Source organism: Stenella coeruleoalba, assembly GCF_951394435.1.
Source record: "Stenella coeruleoalba genome assembly, chromosome: 3".
Taxonomy (NCBI): domain Eukaryota; kingdom Metazoa; phylum Chordata; class Mammalia; order Artiodactyla; family Delphinidae; genus Stenella; species Stenella coeruleoalba.
In genome coordinates this window covers 14,731,769-14,759,025 of record NC_137148.1, presented here as the reverse complement: position 1 = coordinate 14,759,025, position 27,257 = coordinate 14,731,769, and the positions used below count along the sequence as shown (strand labels likewise).

Here is a 27,257-nt window from a genome sequence, read left to right as displayed (position 1 = left end):
CAGGAGCTGTCATTTAGCTGTCTCGTGTTGGAGGCCAAGCAATGACCGTTCAACATCTCACGACTTAAGCCTAGCAATCATTCAGATACAGACAGCAAAGCAGAAAGCCTAGAAATATTTTTTTAAGTACCAGACTGGAAAAAATTAGATACACACCTATGACATACGTTTCCAGAAATCGACAATTATCAATTGTATAAAATAAATAATATTAATTATTTGAAATCCCTTAAGACCTAGCTATTGAAGTGTGGAGCAAGGACCAGCAGCACGGGCTTTCCTTGGGAGCTCTTCAGAAATGATGAGCCTTGGCCCCAGTCCAGACTTACTGAATCAGAATCTGCAACTGAATGAGGGTTCCAGGTGACTCACATGCAGGTTATGTTTGAGAAATACTCTGACATATATACTAGTACCTTTCCCTTTTCAGTGTGCTCAAAAAGGAAAATTTAGAAAATTACACTTATTTCTTATCCAGAAAACTCTCCATCCTGGTTGCCATTAGTTACCTCTTACGTATAGTTCTTAATTGGTGAAGGTAAATATACTAAGGAACTACTTCCTATCTCCACCCCTCCACCTCGACCATTTCAAAAAGGTGAAAATTCCCTTATACTTAGCAAACCCATTATCAGAAACACAGTGGAATGAGGACTGGTGTGAACAGCAGAGGGGAAGCCCACACATTCAGGAAAAGCCCTGGGAGGACTGGGGAGAAATCACAAGGCAGGAAAGGTAGCCTGGGGAGAAGCTGAAAGCACGGAGCATCTATGGTAAGTGCACATATGGTTGGGTGTTTGGCTTCATAAATCACAAAGATCTCTGATTTCTGACTTCGCCAATTGACTGGGTGCTCAAGTGGATAACCAGCTTCTTCTTCATCTGATTTGCTAGTCCCCAGCTGGTGTGCTCATTCCTGGGCCCTGTTGGTTTTCAGGCATCTATCCTGTCTACAACTATTACCCCTGCACCTTTATCTTCCTAAGTGATCTTTCTCAAAAGTCACACAAGACTCTCTTCCAACTCTTCCATAAACCAAACTGTCTCAAGGAACAATGCAGAACCATAGTCTAAGATATAAAAAAGGAGCCAGACTTCAAATACAAAGTATCTTTAGGCTCAACCCAACAAAATCATCTGAATCATCAGCAATACTTTGGCCTCCTCTTGCCTTTGGGAGTGGGTGGCTTGTAGCTGGTATGAAATCTCTCATAAGTATGAACTTGTGTTTGCTTCAGAGAATCGGAAGATGGGGAAAGTTGGAAGAATTCTGATTAACACATCAAAAGGACCTCATGTGAGTGACTCTGAGCTATGAAGTATAGATGGTTGGGCAGCCAACAAAATGGTGACCTTCAAAAAAAAGTAATCAAGATTTAAACTATCAACTTCTCAGTTGATAGATCCCAATGTTTCCTCGAGGACTAAGATTATAAGAAAGTATCAATCAAACTAGGTAGCATGACTAGCCAGAATTTCTCTCTAAAATCAGATGCCCAGGATAAATGAAGAAACTAGCAATGTGAATTTTTTTTTAATATAATCCACACGCTTTATAACCTTATACAGATTATTTCCATTGTATTATAAACTTGGTAAGTGAACAAATTTAAGGATAATAACAGGATTTTTTCTTTTTAAAAGTTGAAGCATCTTTTTGTATGCTTTGTGTCAATGAAGAATACGTTATTTTTAATTACTGAAATATAATGAAGATACAGGCATATGCATAATACGTGATATAATTGATGGAAATTATGCACACTGTATATTTTTTTCTGTCAAGAAAAATACTACATTTCATAAAAAGAAAATCCATAAGTGAATCATGTATGTTTCCACTAGAAGTTACCGAATCATCATGCGTTACATATAGAGAGAAGGTAACATGTACGTTAGTTTACAGTAGGGGCTTTGACAGAATAAACTCACTCTCTAGTTACTTAATAACCCTGATGGATTGATTATACACTTAGTGTGTAAACTCCTAGTTCCTCGTCTTAAAAAAGATAAAGTTATCCAATAATTATTAGTTGTCTTTAGAGAGACTTAGAGAATTAAGTAAGGAAATGCCAGGTCTTCTAGTTGAACTTCCTCTGGGACCTTCAGGAAAAGTCTGAAACTCAGAATACAAAACAGACAGCAAATTTCCAGGAATCCACAAAGAACTCAACAATAAATGTTACTTTCTCCAAAGAATATCAAGCAAATCAGCTTGATATTCTAGTTGCTTTCTAATTTCTTTTATTTTATCCAAATTTAAATTGAATAATAGTATTTTCAGCAAGATCACTATAAGGCCATCTGCTAATTACTGTCCAATTCCACAGGAGGGCTGTTGGAGATCTTTTGGACTCTATGCAGCGATAGGAAGCTCAGGGAGGCAGTTCGGTTCAACATCTTCATAAACTAATAATGCTTGGCTTCAATCTATGATTCACAGATGCATGTTTTTCATTTATAATATTTGATTTAGAACAAGAACTTCCCTCTCTTCTTTTCCAAATGCTAGAGATTGCTATATATTAAATTATTAATAAGAAAACAAGTTATGTTATTATAATATCATGTATTTGTAACAAATACCAAATACAGAATTGGCCTTATTAGCTGAGAAAGTCCGAACCAGCCACATACGATGCAATTTCAGTGGTTCTAGGAAGTTCCTCATCAATAACGCTGTCCTGCCCACACAAAGTCACCCCACTCTTCCCCAAACAACTACCTCTCCTCTGCCTGACCATTTACCTGAAACTGGGCAATTGAGTCTTTTTTTTTTTTTTTTTTTCGCGGTACGCGGGCCTCTCACTGTTGTGGCCTCTCCCGTTGTGGAGCACAGGCTCCGGACGCGCAGGCTCAGCGGCCGTGGCTCACGGGCCCAGCCGCTCCGCACCATGTGGAATCTTCCCGGACTGTGGCACGAACCCGCTACCCCTGCATCGACAGGCGGACTCTCAACCACTGCGCCACCAGGGAAGCCCTGAGAGTCATTTTCACGTAAACTTTTTGTCTCATCTCAAAAGGCAAATAGGTCTGGGAGAGAACATAAGAGGCCATATTATATAAGCCACTTACATCTCAACAAATATTTTCAAAATACTAAGTGAGAGGCAACATTCAAAGTACTGGAGATAAGAGAATGAGAAATTATGTTTCTGCCCTCAAGTCACTCACAGCCTAGTGAGGGAGCTATAAGACAGAGAGGATTTGAAAAGGTCCGGTGAGTCTGGATTTTAGGAAACAGTTGGAGAAATAGAGACAAGGCTGCACATTTTCTTTAGTCCATCACTGGGTTCCAGGTACTGTGCTTCAGATCCATCATATCATTGATCTTGGTGACAACCCTATGCGTCGGGTGATATTATTATTCCCATTTTACAGATAAGGAGGATGAGGCACCAAGAGGTTAAGTCACTTGCCCGAGGTCACTGAGCTCAGAAAGTCTCAGAGACAAGCTTCAAACCAGGAGTCTGCTAAGAGCTTCTCAGTGCAGGTTGTGAAAGAGGAAGGGTCAAGGAGCACAAAGGGACGGGAGGTCTTCGGAGAGATGTGAGGTGTGTGCTGAGCCCACATGGAAAGCAGGTTCACCCACGTGTGCTTTGTTTGAGGTCCAGCCTGCAAGGTCTACTGAGGCAAAGTGAAGAATACCTCTTTGGCCATTAGGGCCAGAGCTCACTGTCCTCAAAGGGGATGTTAAAGCTTAATCTCCACGTCTCTCATCTCCGATTACCATCAGTCAACATACAGTGCAAGCTACCGGGGGGCCCAATTTGCTGCAACATCATCCTCCCCATAATGCACTCTGTTTCCCTGCCTGGACTCAGCTGCGCTCTCCTCCCCACCTCTCAGACTCTGCTTCAGGAGCGCAGCGTCATAGCAAGCAGAGGTCTTTTGCCCTCCATCGTCTTTTTGGAACATCCTTCCTCCCTCCTTGCCTTAACTGGAGCCACCGAGGATGAGCTCCCTCCTTGCTTCCTACAGCAACTTCCAGAAGCCTGGTCTGCAATGGTCCTGTGCAACACAGCACCAAGTCTGCTTTGAGGCTTCCAAGTGAACAACTTAGCTCAAGTCCTGGCCTCTTAGTGTTTTCACTTTCTCTCATTCAATAACCCACTCACCCCTTCAGTCACCTTCTTCCTCAGTCACCAGGAAAACTGTCACTGTGCAAAACTTCTCCACTTCCAAAATTTCCAATTCAAGTGTCCTGCTCCATTTCTCAAACAAGCTTTTCCAGCCACTCTTACCAAGACTGTGGTTCGACTTCCCCGCGGTGTTTATCGCACGGACTGGTTTCCTTCTCCCCATCTACCCACCGATCTCCTGGTTCTTCGCTCTCTAGGTCTTATTTCTGTGGGATGGCCACCGTATCAACAACAATCTTGCCAGTTCCCTGATTGGGTTTTGAGGGCTGGGTTTCTGTCACACGCACCTAGAAAAATCCAACCCTGGAGGCCCCCAGCGGTGCTCTTTTTATGTGTCTGCACCCAAGTAGCCAAGGAATTGTGGGGAAGAGCTAGCAACGGAGCATCATTACCCATCATTCAAGATCAGCCATCTCCAATGGGCCCTCAAGTGTGTCTTACCACCTTACTAAACTTTGAGGGTCATCTTGCAGATCTTCCTTCTTCTGCATCTTCAAATCTCCTACTAAGCTATCTGCCCAGCACCCCAGCTGGCCCCCCTCAATCACAGTAAATACTCTTGCCTCAGAGGAATAGTCATGACTTTTTCGAGAGCAGGGGTGTAATTTGGACACAGACCTGATGCAACATTCCTTTTCGGTAGTTGTACGGCCTTTTCTGGCTGTCGTCATGGCAACTGTCAACTCTCATGGCACTGGTGGGTGTGTCTTTAGCATGCTAATGTATTACAATGAGCATATAATGAGGCTCAGGGTCTACTGGAAGTCGAATCTTTCACCATCTTGGGCCTAGCTGGTTCTAACTAGTTCTTGTTTTGTTCCCTTTGCAGCTTCCTCCTGAAACTTAGATAAGAGTAGTTGGTTTCCATTTGAGGGAGAGGCAGAGGTATGATGCTGGGGCAACAGCCTTGGTAACACTTATGTACTATGTACTGTGCTGAATATTCCCTTTGATTCTCTCCACAAGCCCCCAAGATAGGCATATTCTCTAACTTTCAGATTAGTATATATTGAGGTTTTGAGAAGTTAAAGCTGTCCCAGTTCATAGAGTTAACTAAATAATAGAGGTAGGATTCCAGGTCTTCACCTGCTATACACAAGGCAATTCATTTTCCCTCCTTGAGTCATATCTTAGTTATCTCAGTAAAGTAATTAGAATATTCTCAGGGAAACCATCTTGGATTTTGACATTCCCCTCCCTCCCTCCCAAATGGTTTCCATGCCTTGCATGTGTGTTTTATTTTTTTCCTACAAACTAGACTGTCTTGTCTAGGATAATGTGGGTCTCAATTCCACAGTCATTGTTTTTGTATTTCCAAGGAAACATTAAGAAATGTCTTCCCATTACATTTTCCTTTACAATTTAAGTAGGATAGACAAGCCAGAGCTTACAATCCCAGCTTTTTTTAGGAACTGAAGGCTCTGCTGTGGTTCATTGAGTATCTATCAAGAGCTGGTTACTTCCAGCTCTTATTAAAAATATTCACAGCAACTTATTATTATTCCTTTTTCCCCTAATGAGGTAAGGGAGCCTCAGAGATGCACAAAAACAGATTCTAACCCAAGTCCCTTTGCAAATCTTGTGAAAGTTTCACTATCTCAGTGAATTCCCAAAGAAGGGCTTTATGAAACTCTTCCCCTCCCTCTACCTTCCATAAGAACTACTGATTCAGCATCATGGCTTGGTGGCTGGAATGTTTTTATTTCAATACCTTAGAAAATTTTATGTAGTCGGGTTGTATGGCGTTTCGGAGCCGCAGCCCTGCATTCTGCAACAGAGTTTCTTGAGGTGAAACCTTTAGGATTCCCTTTTAATAAGCACTCTACATCAAAGACTGTTTCAAATTATGTTAGATTCTGAATATGTCTTCCCTTAATCTCCCTGTTATTCTTGTAGATAAATGGCGATGGCGGGGGGGAGAGGAGATGTAAGTAAAGTACAGGTAAGTTCCAAGTAAAGTATATTGTTCTTCCTGAACAAAGAACAAATGAATAATAAGTGTTGTGCAAAGTAAAAAACAAAAAAGTACACTTAAAGTGCATTTAAGAAGTACACATTTAAGATGTATATAATTTTTATAGTTCTGGCCCAGTGTATATATTTGCCTCAGTGTGAATTCAGTGGAAGGAAGGTAGGAAGGAAGGAAGGGAGAAAGGGAGGGAAGGCAGTGACCATATCACTTTAGAATTTAATTAGTTGACCAAAAAATGTAGAAGTAGGAGACTTGATGGGATAGATAAAATGCAGAGGAAACAATAAGGAAGAGAGGAAATAAAAGACAAAATAAGTTATAATGAAGTTCTGACAAGCATCAGAAATGTAAGCAACTCTTCTTTGTCTTCTAATTATGTTATTTTTTGGGTTTTTTTTTTTGTTTGTTTTTAGTATTGTGTGTGTGTGTGTTTTATTTTTATTTTGAAAAGGTAGAATTTGCTCTGAATGTCAAGGCATTTCCAGCTCCTGCAAGAGAAGGCAGTTGAATAGGTAGCAAAATATAGTCTCTATTATTCTCAGCAAAAAAAAAGAAGTAAAAGAACCAAGAACCCTCTGGGGAATTTGCATACTAGTCAGACTCTGGTGGCTGCGGTGGGTGGCTCTGGCTGACAGGCAGCTCTATTCTTAGACGTCTGGGCTGAGGCAGAGGGTAGCATGGAAACTGTTCACTGCTGCTCTAGGACCTTCTTCTAATCGGAGATTTTAATGGGGTTCACCTGTCAGATCAAATTTCCCAAACCTGTGCGAAAGGCAATTGTAATCAGACGTGTCATTTCCTTCTGCTCATGGCAAATGTCCAAACAGGGTCCTTTCTATCAGTAAAGTACTAAAATGTAGTCTTTCTCTTCCATTAAGAGGATTGCTTTCTTTTTGAGGGCTCAGAGATTCTTTTTCTTTTTTTGTTTTCTTCGCTGTCCTTTTTGTTCACAAAAGTGTATTACAAGTGAATGTGTTTTCCTCCAGGTTATAAAAAGTGCCTTTTTCCTTGAGTAACAATGTTATGGGCCTGACTTTCTGGATATGTGGCTCTTAAGTACAGTCCAGTAGGCATTAAGGATTAATTTAGTCAATTATAAAGCTAGAGTCTTTGGTACCTACTCCAACATATTTTCTACTTGAATAAATTCATAGCTTAAAAAGCCAAAAGATAGTGAGGTTGCCAGTAGGCTTTCTAATGATTGAAACTCAGTCTTTAAGATATATGTTTTTAATGTATCAGAATATTTATGTAAGTTTAAAAACTAGATTTAAGTTTTAGTAGATGTTCCTACACCCATGACGTCAGGGAAGCCCGCAGCTTGTCTGGCTTTGTTTTCGTTATCTGAAACTCTGCCTCAGAATTAGGGAAATACATGTAAAGCCACATTCAAGATGAGAATTCCCCAATACATCATTTTTGAGACACTTTTACTCTTACTCTTTTAAATCCTGGACTATATAAGCAAAAACATATGTGAAGAAAGCAAATATGAAAGCTTTCTAGATGATTCTAAATTGGTGCTTATTGCTGTATCATTTTTTCATTCGACCATTAAAGACATGAACCTGAGGGAGTTAAAACAAAAGAGGTGGATACATTATAGAAGGCTAATTAATTTATAAATGAATGATATTAAATGTGAATTTTCCTGGACTCAGAGGGAAACTTGGGGGAAACATAAAACTACCTTCAAAGGGAACAAAATGAGGAACAAATGTGATATTTGGACCTTAGGAAAATATGAAGGTAAGTGTACATGAGATAGAGATATATGATATTGCTATTTGATTTTTCTATTTCAATGTGTACAGTTGTACTAAGTATTCATTTTCAAGAGCATCGTTCTTCTTTAAATAGATATTCCCTCTAGGAATTCAAATATGTAAATGAGTGGAAGTATACAGCTTCAGAAGGAAAATTGCTTTTAATAAAATGAAGACGGAGAAAAACTTGTAGAAATGTACTGAACCAATGGTTCCTGGATTTTGAGATTTCATATGCTCATAAAATTTCTGTCCTTAAAAAGGCATGCAGCATATAGGCTCTTAAAGGAAATAGCATTTTTTTTTTAAAATCAAGGACATATACCTTTATGAAAAACTCTCTACGTTACTCTCTTTTAACTTTTTCAGGAGCAGAAAGGGTAAAAAAATGTGACAGCCTAGCCAAATAGTAGTCCCTGAGCTAAACGTTTAAAATATGAACTACTTGGCTGACCAAAAAGTGTCAGTTATAAATGAAGCAAATTTTGCCTCCTTTTATAAGGATGCATAGAAAAGCTCGTCCGATTAATCCCACAAATATTACTGGCACTGTTATTTGGTATATTCTTAAAATTATCTTCTAAGCATCTGATTTCCATTCTTGTGTAAATTAGTTAAAAATAAAGATCAAAATAACTGCTGTTACTCTGGAAAATAGAAATCAAAAGAATGGAGATTAAGCTCATTAATCTTGAGACAAGAATTGGATAAAAACAAAATAGTAAATTCTCTAAATAGTAGATTATTTTCCCATAAATGAAACTTGACTGAAATTGCTGTATGTCAAAGCTTTCTATATGTAAAGGAACAACATAAGACGGGTGTCCCAAAGCCAGCTCTGACACTGGACATCAGTTGATATGCTGAATGTTTCAATGAAGATGCTGTGTTTCAATATACCATGGTATGTCATTTAATGAAAATTAAGATTTCAGGATGCTTTATGAGAACAAAGTGTGTAGCTGTTGACACCTAATATGTTTCCCAACTTAGGCAGCTAAAGAATGTCTAGATCCCGTCAGTACCTGGCGGTTGACAGTATACACTGGACCTGGGTCTGACCCCACTGAAAGGAAGGACGCCCTCTAAGAATGGCAAATGGCATTCCTGGATGGTGGCCACGTGTGGCCTCTGCCTCAGTGGCCAGGGACAGGCTGAAGATGGCCTGCTTTTAGGGTTGAGTCCAGGTAGGATCACCATGGCACACCCCAGCTCTTGAGGACTTGGGTCCACCCCTATCATGCAGAGGTAGTGTCAGCTGCTGGACAGGACACCCAAGGTCAATGTGGACAAATTCATTTCAATTCCTATTAAGTTTCCTACCTGCAGTATGTCCATAGGCACTCAACAAGTGTTAGACCCTGGAACCCTTTCTTCTTCGTAAAGCAGACGTTAAACACGCATGAGGGAGTTAAGCCAGACGTGGGGAGTCTCCAAATAAGTTGCCAGTTAAGCAAATTCTGTGCATTACCTTCACTTTATTTAAGATCATTCATGAAAAGGGAGCGATCGAGTTTCCTCCAAAGTTAAAATGGATGCTCAACATTGTTCCTTCCTGACTGAGCCCATCACTCCCACACGCAAAACACGTTCTGCTGAATATACAATGTCAAACTTAAGTTTTTCTTAACTGTGGTAAAATTAGATGTCATGAGCCACAGTTAGGTTAAAATTCTGATTTCAATATTTGGGGGATCACATTTCTGATACTTTTTCATTGCTGGAACACCTACTAGAGTTAGAAAAAAGAAAAACAGCTCAGATTTTAATTCTCCCACAAAACTACTGTTAAGTGTAAATAAACTAGGAAAAATGCCTCCTTAGTTTCGTTTATCCCTAAACGGCAATTTATAGGGATAAACGCTAATCCAGGAGGCTGATTTGATTGTTCTAATTACCCAAAATCCTAGTGAATTTTTTATTAAAAGATGAAGAGTGAATTTATATGACCTCCATCAAGCACATCTGTCTGCAAAAAATGCGTGGTATTTAATATGAGTAACTATTTAAATGTCTTCCATGGTTCATAGAATCTGTTATCTCCCCACCACCACGACCAACCCACCCCTGAGCTATTTTACACCTGCTAGGACACACCAGTAATAATCTGGACATTCCTCTGCTAATTTTCTTACCTAAAACAGTTGCTTGGTGGTTCATGTGTTTACATATTTCTTGTTTGTTGTGCTTTCAAGCATTAAGAGTTCAAATTTATTTCAAGAAACAAGAACCAAAAGTGCCAAAAGTTGACCGTAGATATGAATTAAACCCGACAGGTATATTAGCCTAGTATCCAGTTTTACCATTTCTTCTTCTCCAGTATTACCCACTGGCAACATCTCAGGTGTGGTACGTACTAGACTACTGAGACGATAATTGGAGGGGACTTTTTTCTCCTTTTTTATTTAACCATGTGTAATGTAACCCGTTAAGAACCGAATAAGGTTCATCCGCATCCACTATATCACTAGTGTCCATCTGAGAATTAATTCCAGAATATTGGCCCTTCACAAATTCTAAAGAAAATTTTCTAGGTTACAGGGTGAAACTGTATTTATTACTCTAGGTAATTACCACCCAATCCCACTTTCCCCAAAACCTGCCATTTAACTGATTCAATCATAAGAAATCTTTGTAGTGGCTACTATTAAATTCATTTTTAAGTGTTTTATAGTTGAGATTTGGTTTCTAATATCCAATCGGAAAGACCAAAATCACTACCAAGAGATTAGAGACAATTCCTTCTTTTCTTACATTATAGCATTGATACGCGTGCCTGGCTGCTCTGTAAAAGCCACTGCTGACACCAGCTCTCCAACCCCTTCCCCATCTACAGAGAATATGAGCAAACTGAGGGTCACTATTCCAGCTCTGGGGGAGAAACCAAGGGACAGAGGTGACATCACATCTGTTGGTATATACCTGTCCATCCTATAAAACTGTCATCAGACATATATACAAACTATTAAATATTTCAGAAGTAAAAGGGGCTTTGCCTTAACCCTCCTGTAGGTAGAGCCTGCAGGTTGGATGTGACTTAAGAGCCATGAGTCATTAGTCAAGGCAAACTCTGAACAGGAATCCGGTCACTGTAAAGGCCAGTTCCATGCTTGCTTTCACTCCACTGCTATCTCATGGCCTGCTCACAACACTCAGGTCCCCTTTCTGGGCTCTATCATGACTACGGTCCATTAACAGATAAAACAAAACAATCTTCAGTGGCTTCACAACTTACATACATGTGATGTTTTTATAAGACCTTATTAATTCTCTTCTACCCAGCCTTCAAGTTCAAATCTATTTATTGTCTTTAATGTATTTTATTCAAAATATTTGTGACTTTTAAGTAAATTTTAAATTAAATTAAAACACCCACATTTTTTAATAGGGTGTACCTCCATAGACATAGTAAGTCTTCAGTTTACCTTCTTCCAAGACTTACTGACACAGATCCAGCTAATTTTTGTTTGTTTGTTTGTTTTTTGCGGTACTTGGGCCTCTCACTCTTTTGGCCTCTCCTGTCGCGGAGCACAGGCTCTGGACGCGCAGGCCCAGCGACCATGGCTCACGGGTCCAGCCGCTCCGCGGCATGTGCGATCCTCCCAGACCGGGGCACGAACCCGTATCCCCTGCATCGGCAGGCAGACTCTCAACCACTGCGCCACCAGGGAAGCCCATCCTGCTAATTTTTTAAAAAGATAACACTGAGGATTCTGCTTTATACTTCTATCCAAATATACCCATGAAAATGCCCAATACATTGTTCTGTTCTCTACTGAGGCAATTACAGAGGAGGGGACAGCGTGCTGGTGGGAAAAGAAACCAGTAATCCTTGTGACTTCAGTTTAATTGTTTAACTTTATTACTGTTGCACCATTTATACAATTACATATAATTTCAATGCATCCATTGTACATTTTTTTTTTTTATTTTTATTTTTTTCCATTTTCCAATGAGTGGTGTGTTGGTGTCTGTGACACAGAATGGAAGAGAAAACTGGAACTGCAATGAACGCAGACTTTTTTTTTTTTTTTCATTTCCACTGACCAATAAACAGAACTACAGGTGCACCCAACCACGGACATGCATTAACTCGTCATGAGAAATCTAGGGAGGCTAAGTAGGATGAGAGAATGTTTGTTACTCCCAAAAAGACCTGGGAAGGAAGAATGGAGAATTGGCATTGAGATACATGTGGACAGGCTACGTGGGCTGTCTGAAAGTTGGCATTCATCCACAACATTAAAAAAATATCAAAATAAGAAAGGCTGTAAGTGAAAAAGAACACACAGAAAATACTGCTTTCATAAAGATCTGATTGCCTCGGCACAGGCCCTGCGGGCAGAATCGAACGCATCACTCCCAACTCCCCTTGCAGAAGACAAGATGCTCAGATCTTAGTGGCGGAGTGCATGTAACAGCAGTTCAGGTACAAAAGATGTACTGTACTTTCAGACATTGATCTTTCAAATCCAGGACTGATTGGTAGAGTTGACCGAAGGTATATTAGATATTTCCCCACAAAAATACTATTTGGATTCTCCCCCCCCCCTCCCTTGATGGGAACACATCCTTATTCTTGGGCAATACGTATCATTACTTCCAATCTGAAACAAGTTAGTATAGGAGAGAGAGAGACAGAGAGAGAGAGAGAGAGAGACAGAGAGAGACAGAGAGACAGGTCGTCGTTAAGCGGTATTCTTTTTTTTCCATAGGCTGTCCTTGTTACTCTTTCACTGCTACGGTTTGATCAGAATTAGCTGCCGGGGTCTCGGCGGGTTTGACCTCGTCTGCGGGGGCTGCGGGGGCCTGGGCCTTGGGCGTGGAACTGGGTGCTTCCGTGGCTGCCGGGGTTTCCTTGGAGGATGGGGCAGCCTCAGTGCTGCTGGGTTTTGAGTCTGAAGCTGGGGCCCCGTCACTTTTCGTCTCCTGCGCGGCAGGCGCTGCGGAAGCCTCAGTCTTTGTGGGTTCCCCACCCTCCTTGCTCTTGTCATCCTTGCTGGGGGCCGCGGGCTCCGCCGCCTCGGGCTCCGAAGCTCTGGGGGCGTCGCCGCCTGCAGCGGGGGCCGCGGCGGCCGCCGGCTCCTGCGCAACATCCTTCGGGGGCTCGGGCTTCCCCTCGGCTCCCTCCATCTGCTCGGGCTCTGCCTTCGGGGCGTCTTCCTTGGCCGCCTCTGTGTCTTTCTCGCCTTCCTTGTCTTCGGGCTTGTTGGCAGCGTCCTGGGCATCCTTCTCTGGCTTCTCCTCCTTGCCGTCCTTCACCTCTGCGGTCTCCGCAGCCGCCTGGGTCTCATTCTCCTTCGGGGTTCCCTCCTCTTCCGTCCCGGCTCCTTCTGCCTTCTTGTCTTTGTCCTTGGCCTTCTCATCATTCACATTGTACCCCTTCTTCTTCTTGCTCAGCTTGCCTCCCATCTTGGAGTTCTGTAACGAAACATAACACAAAACGAGAAACAGTTACTCGTGGCTCTAGACCAAATGTCTGTGTCCTCCCAAATTCATAGGCTGAAATCCTAACCCCCAGTGTGACCGTATTAGCAGGAGGGGCCTTTGGGAGTTGTGGGTGGAGACCTCATGGATGGGATCATTGGCCTCACAGAAGATACCCCACCACAGAGCTCTCTGGCCCCTTTCCCCACGTGCCCACGCAACCAGAAAGCAGCCGTCTACAATCACAAAGCAGGCCCTACCAGACACCAAATCTGCCTGCACCTTGGTCTGGGGCTTCCCAGCCTGCAGAAGTGTGAGAAAGAAATTTCTGTTGTTCTATGGTACTTTTTTATAGCAGCCCCAGTGGAGGAAGATGCTTGCTCTGTTTACAGAGTAAACAGTTCAGAACACTACTGAACTGTACACTTTAGAATGGAAAACACGGTAAATCTTATGCTACATGTATTTTGCCACAATTAAAAAAAGAGTCATAAAAAAAAGGTAAAGTGTCTCATCATAGTAAGCCAAGGACATACCAACCTGAGATCAAAGAATCAGTGATTAAAAGACTAAGCTTGTCAATTGTAAAGAGAAGTGGTGCAGTATTTGTTTCATCCGCTTTCCCATGTCCGGCTAAACACCAAGTCTCGAACAAAATGGCAGTGACAGCCATTTTAGGTCTATAGTAAAGCTAGTAAAAGGTGTCATAACTTGAAAACACTTTGCAAAGAAATGGCACAGCTGGAAAATCACAAATTTCAAGAAAATAATCTCGAACTACAAACTCCTTTCAAACTCCATTATTCATAGATACGTACATATATGCACACACATCTTCAAAGGCCAAATGCAAGGAGGATTTAGTCTATCTCATTATTAAGAAGGACCCATTAAAGGAAAACTATCACTCAGAAAATGAAAAGCATGGTGTTGCCAGTTACATTTAGTTTGTTAGTTGTGTCATACTTGTATTCATTGCTTTTCAAGGTAGTTTTGGCTTAAAAGAAAACAGTTCCATAATAATATAAAAGTGTCCTTCATTATCAATTTCTTGATGAGAAGTCAAACTAGATATGTAACTTCAATGGTCATTAACAGCCTATTTCACTCAAAGTTAAGTCTCCAACTTCCTGGAGGTTGACACTTTTATTCTATGAATATATTTGGATCCTGAATTTTTCTCCTCTGGTACTAAAGCATTAATCCAAATCAGTAATCAATTATAAATTTAAAAATAATAAATTCAATCCAGAACCGTTGTCGGAGCTAAACAGGCACTCCATTGCTTTTTCGTCAAGTGTATTTTAACGGCATCATATATATCAGTGGGAATCCACCGAAATGTTGCTCTTTAGAGGAAAATCTGTTGCTTTTCCTTGATGAATCATGGCAGAAATTCTATGGCAATATCCTCTTTAGTCCACACAAGTAAGTCCAGGAGAGAAAGAGAGAGAAAAAGAGAGAGGACACACGCCTTGCCCTGTGCCCCATGTGCCGGTGTACAGGTGAGACCTCTGGTTCTGTTCTAGTTCAGGGCTGTCTCCTGGCAGAATTATACTGTACTCTTGGACCAATCTTTTTGGGTTTTTTTTAAAGTATTTTCCATTTAGAACAGAAAATTTGCTGCTTATACATTCCATTCCTTGGAATCATGACTCAGGACAGTGATAACCGACATTTATCTTATTTAGAAACCAGGTGTTAGGTAGAAGAGTGCTATTCTTCAGTCAACATTTGTCTCACCACTCTATACGTGAATCTCCGGTCCAAAACTGGGGAAGAAAAAAAAAGGAACAAACCGAAGGATGATGAAAATACTGCTCCAATTCTCAAGGAAGGCCTTTATTATGTTATCAAAGTAAGAATTCCTCTTACACATTTCTTTCTAAAAAGAGAGTGGCTTTTGGTCATAACCTACTTCAGACACCCAACAGGCTCTATTTGACTTAATTTTTGGTCATTTCTCCCCCAGAAGTGGGAGCAAACATAGATGGTAAAAATACTTTAAATGCACCTTTATCCTGTAAGCAATCACAAAACAATAGATGAAAATCTGAAGAAATAAACTGAAGCAGTATTTTAAATTATAGTTTCTAACTCTTCCATTGAATTCTTAATTACCCAGTATGCATGAATGGTGCACATCAAAATGTCAGCTCTGATATTTCAAGATATTTTGGTACGTTAGTTTAGAGCTAAGAAAGAGAAAACCTGACAGGCCTGCCTTTAGGATCTTCTCCCAATTCTATAATAGAAACCCATACACCAACTTAGAAATTATAGAATAGAAAACAAAGGATAAATGCAGTGTGTGTATGAACATAACACGAGTGCCCCTTTCTCACCCACAAGGCATGAAATTCTATACAGCTATTCCCAGAGGCTTAAAGTCATGTTGGTTTACAAACCTAAAATCTACTTTACTAAAATTGGTGTTCTGAAACACAGTTAGGGCCACTTTCTATTCTTTATTTCTGGGTAGGAAATGAATGTACATAATCAAATTCTAAGTAAGAAAGTGTGTCTCCATTCCTGTTTGTCTTTCAACGTTAATAAACACTCCTACTTTTGCAAATTTTCTCATGTTAGTTATAGGGAGGTATCAGAGGGAGGTTTATAGAATCCACTAGAACCCTGGAAAAGCAGGGCAGTCTGGTTATTTCCCTAGACAATGTGGGTGAAAACCTTGCCAACAGCCACGGATAGATTAAAATTATAACTTAAAATCTATTAACTGTTTCCAGGGGTCCAGCACAATCCTAATTCCTAACACACTACTAAACTATTTTATTTAATCTTCTCAACAGGACCATGAGGTCGTAAGTATACCATTAGTGTCCTCCTTTTACCCATATGGAAATTCTAACTAGCTGAGTTCATGCAGCAGTGTCATAAGCAAAAGGCCAAGCCAACAAAATTAGGTAAGGCAGGAGGGCACTGTCTAGGAGGTTACAGGGAACCCCACCAAGAAGCTGGCAACGGGCAGAGCTCTTGTCTCAGGAATGGTACCCACCTTGGGTCACAAGGTTGGTGCAGATCTACGGTGATTCAAAACTCAAGATGTTGACAAGATAAGGATGAAATTCAGAATTTCAGGTACACTTTGCCCCTAAACTTTTTATCACCCCATTTGCCAATGGAGATTTGTATCAAATCCTTAAAAAATAAGGAGAGTGGTGGGCATATTATTTTCATTATTTCGCATTTCTATTACTTCTAATTTTGAAAGAAATGAGTTGGTATAGAAATTCAGAAGCTGGAACTTCTAAGTTTAAAAAAAGGGCAGTTAAACAAACAAAACAAAAACAACACGGCAACTAGTAGTCCATGCTGGAAGGCACTTAAACCCAAATCTAAGCTACAATGAAAGGGCTGGGACTACCTTTGCATTTCTCCACATTTGGGACATTCACTAGCCATAGAGTGACACAGCAAGAAAACTCACACCCAAGCTGATGCACTGGAACCAAGCTCTCCATGTTGATACAATAACCAAACAGTAAAGTTGATTTATTAGTTACAGCATCTCAAAGGAAAGCAAACCCCGGAGCTGTCCTTTGAAATTACAGAAGAATTCTAATTTACAAGGGCCAAAACTATTTGAAGACTGATGGCTTCAAATCGGCACAGAAAACAACTAACAACCAACAGCAAGAGAGAGGAACTTCACTGTGTTTAATCTGGAAAATGTTGGACAGGAATTATTTCATGGAGACTTTGCACATTGCATCATGGTAGATGTTGTTGTGAATCCCATCTCCACAGCACACTGGCCCTGAATCCTTGGGCAAGTTACTTAACCTCATTGTCCTTTCATTTCCTGTACGATAAGAAAGGTCAATCTTAGGAAAATTTTATGTGAGGCATCAGTACAACGTTTGACATTTCATGGGCTTGCAATAAATGTTAGTTCCTTTCCCCATTATTGAGTTTTGCAATTCTTAGATAATTCTGTGCTTCTAAACCCCAAGAGAAAAGTAGAACACAGGTTCCACACCCACAAACACACACAAGTTCTGGAATCAGGAATTAGAAGCACGGTAATTAAAACATTTAAAAAATATTTTTAAATGGCATCAAGAAGATTTTTGGTAATTGTGTTCCAAGCATGCTCCTGCTGACTGGATATATGTGGAAAAGAAGTTTGTACAGTTATCTGTTGTCACCATACTACCACCATACTGCTAATATTAAAATCAGTCTACTTCTTAGATTTGAATCTTTTATGTACTTAAGATTCTCGAGGTTACACAAGTCTTTAAAAAATATAAAAAGTCTCTTATACCAAGAAATCATTTTCCAGACAGAAGTAAAAATTATAGATCAGTCATCAAATCTAACTCCTCCCAATTTGATCTGATACTGGAGTGATCATAGAAGAAATATCATTTCATCTTCCCACTACCTCTCCATCACCTGGTCCAAGGAAATAAGAGAAAAATTCCCTTTCAGTCATCAGGATGAAAAGAGAGCCCAAATTCTTCAATTAAGACTCATTTACTGACTCATATTATATACATACGTGAAAGACAAAAAAAAATTGATCTACATTTTATCTTGGCTAATAAGCTAAACATAGAATGTCTATGAGGGAAAGTAACAGTCAAATGTCACCACCTTTTTTTTTTTTTAATTTTCCACAGATGACATTTTTCTTGTATAAAGTCCCAAATCATTTAATATTTTTTAGGCACTAACAGTGTTCTAAATCTCCCACAGCTGTCTTGTGACTTATTCCCCCCATCTTATAAAAGTGAGCCTCTATCTAGTTAATTAATCCCACTTGGCTATAAACAAATAGTCCAGAAGAATTAAAATTCTGCTTTTTGGTGAAGAGAGAAAGTGACATTCTAGCACTGTTATGTGATCAAAGCAACCTGGAATGGTAGGCGGGAAAACAGGAGAAAGTGAAAGTGAAAGTGTGAAAGTTAGAGAGAAGATCAGTGGCAGTTACGGGGCCCCCAAGCCCAGTTCTCCTTTGCCTACACCTCTCGTCAGGGTCCCAGAAAGAGATGGCATCCGCGTGATAAATTCCTAGTTAGACAGGCTAAGTAAATGAAGTAAATAATAAGTGCCCTAAATATTAGATTTTAATTTTTTCTCCAAAGCAAATACTTGGAGGATTTTGTTGGGTCTTAGAGCTAACAAGTATTTCTTTTCTTGTAAAAGGAAATCCTGTTTACAAGCTAATGTTCAACTACCAAGTTGAATACAATTATAGATCTATAAGAAAAAATATATATGATCCTACATATTGCCACCCTAGCAAAACTAAAATTAAAAAAAATTTTCTGTGCTGTGATCAATGCTATGGTCTGAATGTTTGTGTCTCCCCAGAATTCATATCCTGAAACCTAACCTCCAAGGTTATGGTATTAGGAACTGGGACCTTTGGAAGGTGATTAGGTCATGAGGTGGACGCCTCATGAATGGGATTAGTGCCCTTATAAAAGGGACCCCCATAGAGCTTTCTGGTCCCTTACAGTATATGAGGATACAGCAAGAAGATGGCAGTCTACAACACAGAAAAGGGCCTTCACCAGAACCCAACCACACTGGCACCCTGATCTTGAAATTCTACAGCCTCCAGAATTATGAGAAATAAATTTCTATTGTTTATAAGCCACCAGGGTATAATACTTTTTTAGAGCAGCCCAAATGGATGAAGACAATCAATAAAGTTCTATACTCCTGTTAATTATTACCATAAACACTTACACCATCTTTCACCCTGAAAATCAAATTGACAACCAGTTGGTTTATTGGTATGATTGGATTTCTTTATACATAATTTTAACATGTGTGAAGCTTGTTAAAAATCAGAAATAAAAATTTGTAAAACAACATCCAAATGTTTATCAAATACCAGACTTTTTAATGTTTTCAATTACGTTTAGGAAATGTTTTCAGGATAATGTGTCAGTTCGGTAAGTAATGAATGGGAATGGAACTGAACACTGAAGACGTCTTAGATGAAGATATCAGTGCTAGAAAAATTCTGTTTCATTAGCTTTGCTTATGCAGAACTACTTCATAGCATTGTGTTTATAGAAGATGCTCAGTTGTTTCCACTTCACTTCCTTTTGATGGGTAACCTACCAACCACTGGTGGTTCTGCTTGGCAAGATTTGCTCTATGCCCAAATTTTTTGAGTGCTTCCTCAAAACAATCAAATGCTAACCATTTTCCTTTTTATGCAATGCTTAAAGTATTTTTCAACTATTATTTCAAATGCAGTTGAAGTCAATCTATGGAGGGCCCATCACAATTTTCACAAACTAACATGGCGTTTAGTGTATGGAAATGTTGAGAAAAATCAAGTAGGAAGAGTTTTTAGGTCTAAATTTCTACAATATATCCACCTAACCCTCTTAAAAAAAAAAAAAAAAGTCAGGGACTTCTAACTTAAATAGAAAACAGTAACATAAGATGATTACCAAGCCTGGAAAGCCAAATTAAAACAATTTCCTTTTCCCACCCTGTATCATGTGAGAACCATTTAAATATATAAATTCAGTAATCTAAGACTAAGTAATTGTGTTTATAGAAGATGCTCAGTTGTTTCCACTTTACTTCCTTTTGATGGGTAACCTACCAACCACTGGTGGTTCTGCTTGGCAAGATTTGCTCTATGCCCAAATTTTCTGTTTCCTATATATAAAAACCAGTTATGAAACATAAACTGGTGCAATGTAGATATTATTTTCTTGCCCTCACCATCTCCACTACCTCATCCAGAATTAGTTGATATTGTGAACAGTGTTTGCAAATCTTTCGGGAACACACGTTCAATGCAAATGCAAGGCTTGACTTTTTTCTAAAGCAAGATTTGCTGTTTCATAGGACACTAACACGGAGCACTTAGTCATGTGTGACCTCCCAACAGGGTGTATTCTGTCTGCCAGAAACCAGCTTTCAGCCCCTTGCTACTGGTGAGAAAAATTATCTAAGTAGAGGCTGGATTCACTTGCTCCTCAATCAATGCTAAAATTCTCAAGTTCCTAACTAGAGACTCCTTTGTCCTCCAAAGTTCACAAAGGATCTTTAAAGTATGAAGGGTAATTTTATTTACACCTAGGTTAATCTTCTCGTGGAAAAAAAATATGATAAAGTATCTTGAATTTTACGAAGAAAGTGGATTAAATTCCTGAGCAAGAATAAGTGTTAAGATTGTCCGATACCACAAAAATGGTCTCAATTTTGCCAAAGTTGAAGGTTTTAGCTGTGGAGCCATTCCCTTTTCCTTCCTTCAACAAATCTGAAGAGGTGAACACATAAGCAAACACTATTATCACCAATCATTTATACCATTTACTTTGGAAGGAACCATTTTTGTTTTGTTTTGAATTGAGCCCAGAAAATGGAATATTTCTTGAGAAAAAAAATGTTCACTTGTTCATAAAGGCTTGTATCTTTTCATGGATTCTCTTGTATGTTCAGAACCTGATTAAATAGTTTTATCTAAGAAATCGCTCATGAATTGCTTATTTCCAAAGTCAAGGGGTAATTCATTTCTACATCGATTGTATTGGAAAGCTACACCAAACAAAACTAGGACATAGAACCATTTTTACAGAGCTGTTAGAATGCAACATAGAAGATTTTGTTTGGAGTTTATCACACGCTGGGAAAGAGTTCCAGGCCAGCTATAGGTTTTTAATACCAACAGCTTTGCTCCGGGAATATCAGCATGAGGTCACGGTGACTTTTAACACAGTAAGGGCAAAGATGCATTACCCACACATACAAGAGAGAGGGAGAGAGTCTGGAGAAAGAGAAAGTTTCTCTTTTTGAATAGTCTCTCTTCACCTTCCCTATTCTGCTTCTGAATATCTACTCCTCCACTGGAACCTATCTTTTTCTGCATTTTAACTTATAGAAACTGAAGCCAAATATTCGATCCCATAAGCTTCTCTAGCAGGACACCTTCAGAGGCAAGACAAAAGTATCCAGCAGTAAAGGATTTAAACCTTGACTCCATTCTGCACTAAAGGTAAAGCAATGGTATTAGGAATAGAAGCCTATTGGAACAGCTTTCCTGTTCCCCAGTGTTAAGAAAGGAGCCAATTAGCAGACTGTGGTGAGTGGACCCATGGAGCTGATCTGGTCCTCAGTAGTCTCTATAGAAGACAGTTCTGTCCCTTTCAGTGACTGAGGCTCTCCGGCTACCAAGTGAAAACAGACAGCTCAGTCCCTCTCCCCATATATTCCTTTGGTTTCGGTTAAGACAGCTGCCAGTGTTTTAAGACATAGGCACAACCCTACCTACCAGGATAGAATCTAATCAAAATTTTAGCTGTTCTGGAAGTTGTTCTTATGGCTTTCCAATAAAATGTGAGGTTTCTGGGAGCTATCATTTACTGTTTCCTTTCTTTAGTCTTTGAAATAAAATACGTGCTAAGTAGTCTGGTTGAGTGCAAGTGAGGGAGAAGGGGGAAGTGTTGGATCAAAAGGAGTTTTGAGTAGGAGAAACAATAAGAGAACTGTCATCACCAACTTTAAAATTTCAGTCCTTTGAGGGAGGTCTAAGTAATAGCACACCACCAGGCATCCTAGAAGAGTCCCTCTAGAGAGCTGCATCATCCAAAGAGCTTTCAAGAACCGTTCTGCATTCTGCTAGCAAGCAAAATTACTGGTAATTAAATGTTAGTGTTTATCTCAGCCCATGTACTGAATTTTAGATGTTTTGATGTGCAGATGACCACCGTTTGTGACTGCTGAATTTTCATTTAGGTAGCACTTTGTTGGTTATATCCATCAGTTAAAGCTTCCCACATCTTCAGATAAAAAAATGCAAGCCCCAATTATAGCACTGACCCTCTTCAGAAAATGCAACCTTGCATAATGACACAGTTTCCAGGCATTAACTACCCCAAAACCACGGGGATTACATGTGCCGTATTCTTCCTACAATTAGTACGTATTCCATGACATCTCCCAATTCCATTTCTCATTTGCATACTTCTACATTTTTGCTACTCTGTCAATGAACAATAATGCAATTCTGTGACAATGAAAATCATTGGCATACGTTAACTGGTGTATAAAACAAAACAAGAAAATGACTGATAATAGTATTTCTCCATATGGTCTGAAAGTTACTATATTATGACTTCCAATGCTATTCCTATTTATATCTTCTCTCGCTACACTAATATCTAGGCATTTTCTATATAGGACAGTTTGAATCATACAAAGGTCCCATCCATTGCCAAGTTTCTATTTTGAAAATACAAATTTGGATTAATTAACCATGTCATCTAGAACCAGGAGACTAAAGTTCTTAGGGATGATGTCAAACAGATTACAAGTCTATAGACTCCAAGTCTATTGCAAAACCCAACATGAATATGCAACAGTATGTGTCAGAGACTGAAGTGTTATTTCTGGTTTGATTGCTGCTTCACGGTGTGATCAAGACAAGAAACAGTCTCCTTCTGATTCTGTTTCCATCTGTGAGGCAGATATATCTTCTTCTGATTATAAGATGGATGCAGAATCTAAAAGAGACTGTTTCTTGTCTTGATAACATATGAAAACGAATCAATGTTTCCTGACAAAGTTAAACATGTGACCATAGCACATTAACTGTGTCACTCTGCAAATTCAAGGCTGCAAAGGTTCAACACGTTTAAATACAAGATAATCCATTACTGATTTTTTTAAAGTAACATACAAAGTAAGAACTGACTCATAAGTTGCATCTGCAGACAAACATCACCAGACATGTTGGCTTTACAATGACACAGGCTGAAAGAATCCAACTTGTTGGTCAAACCTAGCTGAAGCAAATGTTGGGAAAAGAGAAAGGAAAAAAAATTTTTTTTTACCTTAAGGAAAGAATTTACAAAGTATGGAGAAACACAACAAATTCAAAATACATTTTCAGTAAGAATACAGGGGGAAAAAATCTAAAACATATGGTTGGTTATGCCCAACAATTTCATTTTCAACAAACAACTGTCCCTTTTCTTTCAAATACCAAAACTTTTATTCTAAAAGAGGAAAATGAAATAAAGATAATGTAGCCTATGTGTATTTTTGGTATTCCCATCAGGATGTACTTTGTCATAATGATTTGCTCTCAGCTTTTATCAATGCCTGGTGATAATTTCTATTGTTGGAATTACTGTTGTCAGTATCTGATTCAGCGAAAGCTTCCATTCAGCAATTGTAACATCACCAACATTTAGGGTATCGGAATGTCCTCTGGGGAGAGGGTACTATAGTAAGAGCTGTTAACCCATGTTGAAATTTCTAACGCCAACCTATTAAATACAAGAGTAAAATTTTAAAGAAAACATTTTCAAGAGAATTTATTTCCTTGTCACAATAAATATGTTCAACTTTGTAAAAATGTACTGTAAAATGTGCAAGAAATATTAGAAAAACACACAGATACACATCCACTGCTACAACCCAATTTTCCCAAAGAGGTGGTTAGGATGAGTTAGAGGTACACAGTCAGAAAGCCCTCCTATAGAAAAGGAAATTAATCACAAGTGACACTTCCATTATTCTCCTTCATGAAGTTCAGCCCAGCCCTACAGAGCAACCTCAAAGTATCTTTGGGGATCTCTCATCAAAAGTTCAAAACACAGAATAGTCTCAAGACCTTCAAACCTTCAGAAATTATTTTAGGAAAAAAATCGACTTGATCTTTAGTAGGAAAAGAAAATTTTTTTGAAGTAAAGTAAGATATGAGAACATATGAGAGCAAAAAGCCTACTCTAATCTAGGTTAAGACAGAGACAATTAAAATTAGAGTAAGTTAAGCCTCATAAGAGAGCAAAAAATAACAGTTTTCCCAGAAGAGATGACCTTTAGTTGGACTCAGGAGATGAGAAAAGTTTTATAGACAAGGTGGGGTTTGAGAGAGTAGAAATATCAAAAGTACTTATACACATAGAACTTACTCTGTCGAGAACTGTCTTACTATTTAATCTTTACATATATTAATCCATTAACTGTCTCATCAATCCTAGGAAAGAAGAAATTATTACTACTTCCACTTTACCGTGAGGAAACTAAGGCATGTTGGAGCCAAATAACTTACCCAAGATCATATACTAGTAGTCTGGAGATGTGGTGTGAACCCACTCACTCTGGCTCTGGAGTGAGGTCTCTTAACCATCGTGATAAACTGTCTTGAAAGATGACTAAGCTACCTTTAGATCAAGATAGGGAAGTAGGAAGTATTTATGTTAGAGCAAACCAACAGGAAGAGTATGAGAAAAACCTTATTTATATTTAGGAGCTCAGTGAGGAAGAACTCATCTACCTGGAGGGAGGTATGATGGAATATAATCTATCAAGGTTGCCTAATCGAATGTTTGAATGTAGGTGGCAGAAAGCAGAAAACCAGCTTTCTTCCAGAAAGGGGAAAAAAATAAATGTTTCAGAAATCAACAGAGAATTTTAGGAAGCAGCTTGGAGGAGTTATATTCTGCTACAAAAAGATGAAAAAAGAAACAAGAACAGGAATTGTGCGACTTGATCTTGTGATGAGTTGTTAACTACTGACCCTGGAGTGACTCAGGTTGAGGAGTGAAGACACATGCCTCCTTGGAAAGGCTCAAAGAACGCATGAGGAGCCAGAAAAGGTAGCCACAAAGGCCCACACTGAAGAGCGTGAGTGAAGTAAAAGCAATGTCAAGGCAAGAATTTGCAACTTTGTCAAGACTGAGTTTTGTCTATTTGTTTATAAGCAGTTGGAAGACTGAAAATACATACGGGAAGATGGGATGAGACTAAGAATAAAGAGAGAAACGAAAGTGGAAAGACAAAGGAGAAATAATTGATAAGGCAAGGTTCCGGAAGACTCAGAAAGGTCAGTCAAGATTAAGCTTGGTAAGGAAGGACCCTTAACTATACAGGGGGCAAGAGAAGAGTGAAATGAATTCCAAATCCAGTGGTTTTCCCAGCCTGGCCACTGGCATCTCTGTCTTTCAAGTGCATGCAGTCAAATCTGAATGATTCCAGACCAAAGACTGAATAAGGTCTCTCTAGAGTAAATGTTTGATCATGTGTCTTTGAAACAGTCATTTACCTTTTGGTACTTTATCTTCTCAGTTCTTTCATATAACAGTGAGGATTTCTCAAGTACTGGGAGGAAAAGGACAGACATTTCATCAACCAAAATGCTTTAAAATGCTACAGAATTAACATAGTGACCACTAAACCAGGAGAGGTCTTATTGTGAAAGAATTTAATGTGCAAAGTAAAGCAAATAGGCTTAGTGAATTATGAAGGGGTTTAAGAGTTTCTTAGATAAGAAATGCATAGCTGATATCTAGACCTGTATTCATACAGTATTCATGTATGAATTTTTCAAATTCTTTTCCCATTTAGGTTATTACAGAGTATTAAGCAGAATTCCCTGTGCTATACAGTAAGACCTTGTTGGTTATCTATTTTAAATAGAACAGTGTATACAAGGGACATTAATTCTTAAGAACTTCATTACTACCCTATCCTTTCCGTATTATGCAATCTAGTCTTGGTTTTAGATAAGCCTCCATCTTTGGTTATTTACCCGTATCATCCTTGCTTAACCCTTTTATACTGTGATTGTGCTGGAAGTTTTAGCAGTAAAATAGATCTGACCCCACTTCAACATCGACCTGAAGTCTAACTTCAGATTTATTCAACGTAAATATAATGACCTCAGAACAAAGATTTTGTTTTTAATATTGGTAAAGCACAATGGGTACCTGGTAAGTACTACGGACTCACTATCCACTGAAACATGCAATTTTCAAGCTTTATAACTTGAAAGAGTTATAAAACTCAGAAGATGAAAGTCTATACAACCATATACATTGAGTTATGTAAACTCTGCTTTCACTTAGCAGTAGAAATAAGTATGCTAAATTAGAACTGAAATGTCCATTCCAGTCAATGAGACATGGCCAAGTTCCAGGGATCATCCATGATGGCAAAGTCTAAAGCACTAGAACCCATCACATAATTAACACAAGAATACACAGAAATCACTACAATAATATTGACAAGACATTTTTCTTTTAGGTTACTATGTGCATATCGTAGGGACCAATTCTTCAAAGTGCATCTCCTAATTGAGTCCACAAGTTTTGAGCATAAAACTCTGAATTGACGCTGCTGTTATAAATATGACAGATGACAGTTAAGCCTGTCTTAGAATATAAAGGTTAACTAAATGCAGACCTCACACAGAGGGTTTTTAAAATATCCTGCCACATGCAGCAATCACTATCAGAAAACATGTATTATTCACTCTCATCAATAGTCTACTATGCTTTTAGAGTCTGCTGTACATTCACATCGTTATTTATTTGCACTTAACGGGTAAGGTGGCCCTTTCCAAAGCCCTGGTTACAGCATCCTAACATATGACTTTATATGAATCACCTGGTCTTTTATTCAATAAAGCTACTAAGTGAACCACAACCAGCCCAGGAAATTCAAGCCCCTGATATCACTTCTGAACCTTTTCTCTCTTCCACAGAGTCAGGAAACTATCATGTCTTATCACCACAACTAATTTTGAATTCTCGAAACAGAGTTAAAATAAACCACAGGGGAAAAAAACTTACAGGAGCTGAGATATTTTTGCTGCTTATTAATGGACTAGACAGACCATCATGGGCTTTGGAGCCACAACAGGCTTGCTCAGTGTAGCTCCCTCGACACAGACAGGCTGGTGGCCAAGGAGATGGGGAGGCGGCCCACCTACACCAAGAGGAGTTGCAATTTTACTTCTAGTAATTTCTATATCCAATCATCAAGGGAGGTTCACACTTTCTGTGACTGTCTAAAATCGTGATATATTGACATTTTAATGTGTCTTTCCTGCCCCCCACCCCTCCCTGGCACCAAAAGCAAATATAGCATTTCCAGTCCTAAAACTATTGCATATTTTAATCATTTTTGATGACAACCTTTCCAAAATTCTTCATACGTGTCCTT

The 27,257-nt window shown here is 39.2% G+C and overlaps 1 protein-coding gene across 2 annotated transcripts in view; it reads right to left on the bottom strand.

Annotated features, from left to right (window-relative positions):
- Positions 1-11,696: 11,696 nt before the first annotated feature.
- Positions 11,697-27,257, bottom strand: part of BASP1 (brain abundant membrane attached signal protein 1) — a 53,925-nt gene continuing 38,364 nt past the window's right edge. The window contains exons 1-2 of one of the 2 annotated variants that reach the window (XM_079918896.1): positions 13,844-13,950; positions 11,697-13,301 (exon numbers count right to left, since the gene is read on the bottom strand). In XM_079918896.1, the coding sequence (XP_079775022.1) occupies positions 12,606-13,292 (687 nt within the window). In that variant the 5' untranslated portion in view covers positions 13,293-13,301; positions 13,844-13,950 and the 3' untranslated portion in view covers positions 11,697-12,605. Of the gene's footprint in view, positions 13,302-13,843; positions 13,951-27,257 lie in introns of those variants that run through there. The other variant, XM_079918895.1, reaches the window with a different exon arrangement.